The sequence below is a fragment of the Sesamum indicum genome, unplaced genomic scaffold (assembly GCF_000512975.1).
Source record: "Sesamum indicum cultivar Zhongzhi No. 13 unplaced genomic scaffold, S_indicum_v1.0 scaffold00516, whole genome shotgun sequence".
Classification (NCBI taxonomy): domain Eukaryota; kingdom Viridiplantae; phylum Streptophyta; class Magnoliopsida; order Lamiales; family Pedaliaceae; genus Sesamum; species Sesamum indicum.
The window spans coordinates 1961-7440 of NW_011628392.1; the positions used below are offsets into that span (position 1 = coordinate 1961).

General features: G+C 35.3%; 1 protein-coding gene and 1 long non-coding RNA gene across 2 annotated transcripts in view; one reads left to right on the top strand and one right to left on the bottom strand.

The window, feature by feature from the left end:
• Nucleotides 1–780: 780 nt before the first annotated feature.
• On the bottom strand, nucleotides 781–1733 carry LOC105180285. The gene is made up of 2 exons (XM_011103958.1): nucleotides 1374–1733; nucleotides 781–1266 (listed from the first exon to the last, which is right to left on the bottom strand). The coding sequence occupies exons 1-2, from the start codon at nucleotides 1731–1733 to the stop codon at nucleotides 781–783; spliced, it is 846 nt and encodes a 281-aa protein (XP_011102260.1).
• A 2408-nt stretch (nucleotides 1734–4141) lies between these two features.
• The window catches only part of LOC105180284, a 2893-nt gene continuing 1554 nt past the window's right edge, over nucleotides 4142–5480 (top strand). Inside the window, exon 1 of the long non-coding RNA XR_849512.2 lies at nucleotides 4142–4754. This is a non-coding gene — a long non-coding RNA (uncharacterized LOC105180284). The remainder of the gene's footprint in view (nucleotides 4755–5480) is intronic.

Below are 5480 nucleotides of genomic sequence, written 5' to 3' on the forward strand. Positions count from 1 at the left end.
TCAAATTGGTTGGTGATATATTTGTAATCTAATGCAAGTATGCAAAAGACACAAGGCAGAGTACTCTTTTATAATTGGCCAATTGTGTATCAAACCCCAATATTTGACAAGAAAGGGGGTTGGTGACATAAATGACAAGAAAGGGGGTTGGTGACAAAATTGACAACAAAGTGGGTTGGTGACAAAATGACAATAAAGAGGGTTTGGTGACTTTTACCGGACGGGGGTTTGGGGAAATGCAATTACATCTAGTGTAAGGAAATGAGGTGAGTAAAGTGAATAAATAATTGAATTGTTTTTAGTTTATATATTTCCGAAAATTACTTGGACAATTTTAATTGGAAAGATTTTAAAAGCATTCTACTCTAATTTCAATTTGTAGTTTATTGGATACTAATAATATGTTTCATTTTCTTATGTAAGATTATTTTTAATAAAATTGAATTCAAACACCTTCTATTCAATTATAGTGAAATTTAGATGAGTAATAAAAGGCTTCTAACTAATGTGATAAATACAAAATGATGCAAAAGAAATGACTGTAAATTTTTTTTTAGCCAGCTAAATATATTTCATATTCACTTTAGTTCAATAATTATACCTAATTTTTTTAAAATCTTGCAACTATTAAAATTAATGACGTTGATTAAAATGATGAATTACTATCACGCAAGTATATAAAAATGATGTAAAGGAAAACAACTACAACTAACATCACGCAAGTATATTAAAAAATTGTCTTCAAATTCATGCAGCCCCTATAACAATAAAAAAAATTGTTCACTTTTTCAAGCTTTCAACCCAAGCACGCTTGTCCTCATCACTCATCAGAAGAAACATTTGACGCCTCAGCTTCAACAAAAACTGATCTTGCGCTGCAAAGAATAAGTACCGCTGTAGTCCCTCCATTTTAGACAGCGCAGCCATGCAGTCTTCAATATTATCGTTCGAAATATTTGCCAGCTTCCGAGTTTTGGCTTCACTGCAAGCGGTTATGGCATCAATGCATTTTTCAACTCGCTTCAACCGATCACTTTGCCCCCCTTTTTGCTGCCGACCTCTTGTTGCTGTTGGATTTTGCTCGGGCTCGGATGCAAGTGGATTACCAGTAGCCATTGCAGGGCAGCTTACATCAACGTCATCATTATCGTTGTTGGAGACAGGAGGCATGGCAGAAGAACGGGCATGGCTACCAGTGGCCTCAGAAGATGAGAACATCTCAGTACATAAATCAAAATGAGGAAAACCCTTCTTTTCTAAGCCAGACTATCTCGGATTAGCCTGCATAATCAGTCACACTTTAATTAATTGACGCATGTCAAGAAATGATGAATAGATTTATCAAAATAGTAGGAGAAATATAATACAATTACCGCGATCCATTCAGCCCAACGATCCTCTGATGCATTCACGGTGCACGTTGTTGGGTCCCAACCAAAACCAGTCCGTTTGGACACCAAATCATAAAACTTACGCCAAAGCATCCGAAGCCTGTTAGCCTTACCTTTAAGCTGCGCAACTGTGTATTGTGTTTTATTACGTTGGGACAATTCAATCCCGATCTCACGCCAAATTTGCTCACTAAATGTTGATGAGAAAATGTGTCCTTTCTTGTAATGCTCATACATTAATTCAATGAGCAGAGACACCTGTGGCATATCCCACCAAGCATCGTCAGCCCGTGACTTTGGATCCGAAGACGTGTTACATGCCTCCTTGCCCTTTCGACTCATCTACCATGTAAGTTAAAGTCACGACGTAAGTAAAAATATCTAAAGTATTAATCATAACTCATAACTGCACATTTGTAAGTATAAACAATATCTGAGAACTATTTGTAATTTACTCTAATTAATCATTATTTTAAATTTTTGTAATTATTTTATTTATTATTGGTAGTAAGTACAATCAACTAAATATTATTGTATTATTTCATTAGCATATAACATGTGTATCTAAATATTATTGTATTATTTCATTAGCGCATGTGTTATTCAAACACATCAAGTTAAGAGAACGTGATAATCATGACATTATTTGACATACAATTTTTTTTTAGAATAATTACACCGTTGTTTTTCAAAATTCAATCTAATTACATATAAACTTCATATAATTTGAGAATATATTATATTATATCTAGTCTGGCGCGACAATTACATGATTGATTATCAAATAATTGATTATGAAAGAAGTGATTGTAAGCTAAATTCCAAAACTAACATTATTCTTATGTCAAGAATTCTACCAAGTATTGAATCAAAACATAATTAGTGAAGTATTAAAAATTGAAAAAGGAATGATTTTCATGATAATAAAATTATAGTTAAGATGAGCTTCATTAAGTGATGAGCAGGTCGAAAATGTCTATTTCATAGAACAATTAATTCACAGCCAGGTACCATTCTTGTACATTATTGGTGTGTTGTTTGATGGTTGTGCAACTTTGCATGAAATTGGAATGGAGGACGTTTGAACCATGATTTCCAATAACATGACAGACTATATGCATCTGTGGAACACCCCCTGCCCCTCTCTCTTCCTTCCTAATTCTTTACTTATAGAGAATATGCTGTTAATCTATGGTCTTAATGTTATCTAAATGTGATTTTGGTATAACTTAATTCACAAAATAATCACGACAAAAGGCGCGAAAGGGTATAAGAAATTGCATTTATTTACCAACAAAAAAAAAATTTACAAGTCTGCTTAATCGCAGCCGAAAACAAGCACTAACTGCTACATGAAGTTTGGGCTTCAGCTGAACACTACTAATGGAGAAGAAAATTCCTTCAGCTGAACACTACTAATGGAGAAGAAAATTCCTATCAGCTTCTTTACTACAGATTTCATATTTCTGTTTCTGCACTGAAGAAAACAGCATAAACAGACGTTATGTGGTACAGAGCTCACCTTAGTTCGAGTGCCGCGCTTTCTCTTTCGGCAAGTGACTTCGTCGTTCGAACCACACGACTCGATGTTCGTAAAAAAAAGGATGGATCCATGGGTAAGTTTCAGGGGAAGAGGAAGGAGGAGGAGAGTTGGTTTTGTTTGAGAAGTCCATTGAAAGGAATGGTTGAGAGAGAAAACCAATTTTAATTGATGGGAAAGAAGCAAATAGTGGCTGACAAAAAAAGACAACTATGACAAGCCTATTTGACCTATTAAATTTGAAATTGAGAATTGAATTGGAATGCATTCTCACTAAAAAAGGTACAAAACAAACACATTCCCACATTTTCAAACAGTGAAAAGTGAAAAAATTCCCATTGAAAACGCAATCAAACCAACCCTTAATTGCTGCAACTTAACTTATTGCAGTAAAAGATTGTGAGTCTAATCCTCATTATTCTTGCTTTGAGAGGTTCCCACACAGTCAATAAAGCATTAAAAATTGCCAAAGGAACTTAATTTATTAGGAACCACTCCATAATACCTGCATTGCATAAGCCCATGCTCCAATTTATTTTTGCAATAAAAAGAAGGCACCTTTGTCACTCCTTTGTACATTTTAATCTATCAATATGAATTAACAAGTTGCTTTAGAATCATCAACCAGTAAAAATTAACTTTCAGCAGCCTTTAGCTATATAACCAAATTCTATTAAACCCACTGATCGAAATTGAGAGAAAAATTTAAACACAGACTTTAAGGTTTAGGGGTGTCTTTTTAGGAAATGATATAAAATTCAGGCCAGCCTAAGAAAATTAATATAGCAAATTATTATCAAAAAGAAATAAAATCCAAATAAAACCCTTACGGCTCAAATAAAATAAAAAAGTTTAGTCCAAAAAATAAAACCCACAATCGAAAAAAGAAATTAATAAATAAATGAGCCCACAACTGATCAGCCCAAGCAAAAAATCAAAATGAACATATGGATCAAAATTAAAAAAAAAAACAAAAATTCAAATTCAACATCAAAAAGTAAAAATTTAATACAAGCATTCTGTTCTTTTACTCACTTCATTTCTCTCTTTTTCCTTCTTTGGTCACAGATACAAGAAGGGGTTTTCTTGGTCGTCTTTCTCTCTCGCAAGAACCACCGATCCTCTCTTCAGCCACTATGGCAATTGACCACCGCCGGCAACCATCTTCTGACATTCCGGCCACCGTTTGCTGCCCAACCCGTCATCTTGACCCACGCCCCCCCACGTGCGTCTTCAGCCTGCTTTGAAAACCCCCTTTTTTTCTGCCATTTGCTCACTTTCTCTCTGTCCTTCGCCGTAGCCGACGACCAGCGCCGACGTCGAACTGCCGTCACCCCCGTGATTCTTTTCTGACCATCCCTCGGTCTTCGACCAGTCCCCATTTTTTTTTCCTTTTCTCGATCTATACTCTTCTCTCCCCGATCTACCAATCTGCCGGTGCCAGTATTTTTTCAAGTCCTTTCTCACAGCCAATGATTTCCCCCTTATCAAGTTTCCGGATTACCAGACCCTCTCAAGATGGGTTCCATCTTTTATGTTTCCTCACCGCGATGGGGAGCGTAATTTCATTGAGATGGGAAGCACCAGAGCCCTCATCTGCGATCCACACCCCAAGAATACCGTCCCTTACTTCAAATGCTTAAACACAAAAGGCCGAACAAGGACAATCCAAACCATTGATCGAAGAAGATCCAAGTTACTGGGCCTCTCAAAGGAAATACATTTCAAGAAATTCAGCAGAACAGTTTGCTGAGCAGTTGAGGATGTCGAAATCATTGGTGGCAGCTTAAATGGAGCTGTCTCACCTGTTCGAGATGGACTTGGTAAAGTAAAACCATTCTCTCAATTGATTTTGTTCGAGAAATATTTATGGCTTTCATCCTCTTTGTTTTGCTTGATCTTAGAGTAGATTTCTGGTTTTTTGGAAAAACTTGGTAGTTGTTGCTGATACTAAGTGTAACTTATGCTGTTGCCCGGTCATAAGCATGAGTTTTTCATGTTTGTTTTTGTTAATAGTGAATTTGGTCATATATTTTAGTGTGTCGATGTAATACTATATTGCCTTTCATCTATTTGTTGAAGATAAACACGGATATTAGTAGTTTTATGATTGTGGTATCCAGAGGTAAATGTAATGTTTGTTTTAGGTGGAAATAGTAAGTAAAGTTTGTGCAATGAAAAATGAAGCATAAACATTGAGTACATGCTAATTTTGAAGCTTGTGGGTAAATGCTTTGCTAAGCATCGTTGCAACTCTTATTTGATCTCGAAGAGAGATTATCTTATTATGATAATTACAGTAGTTGATCTCCAGCTTGGACTAAAAAACAAATATTTTTCAATAGATCCTTTTTACTTGCTGGTGGTTAAGTATTTCCTTATTGATTTATGTTAAATGAACTGATTTTTTTTTTTTTTAACTTTACTGTGTAGGCTTTTTATTGATAAACTTCACTGATTTTCTTCTTGTCCCCCAAGACCAATTTCCAGTGTTTCCTTTCCTTCTTTTTAACTTTTACAAGAGGAAATGTTTATTGCATTATTATTGA

What these genes read in the sequence shown, in the direction of transcription:
- LOC105180285 (XM_011103958.1), bottom strand. Translation starts at nt 1,733, where the DNA reads ATGAGTCGAAAGGGCAAGGAGGCATGTAACACGTCTTCGGATCCAAAG. An exon ending in GTTGGGCTGAATGGATCGCG is followed by an intron (nt 1,267 to 1,373) that starts GTAATTGTATTA and finishes AATCCGAGATAG; the next exon opens with TCTGGCTTAGAAAAGAAGGG.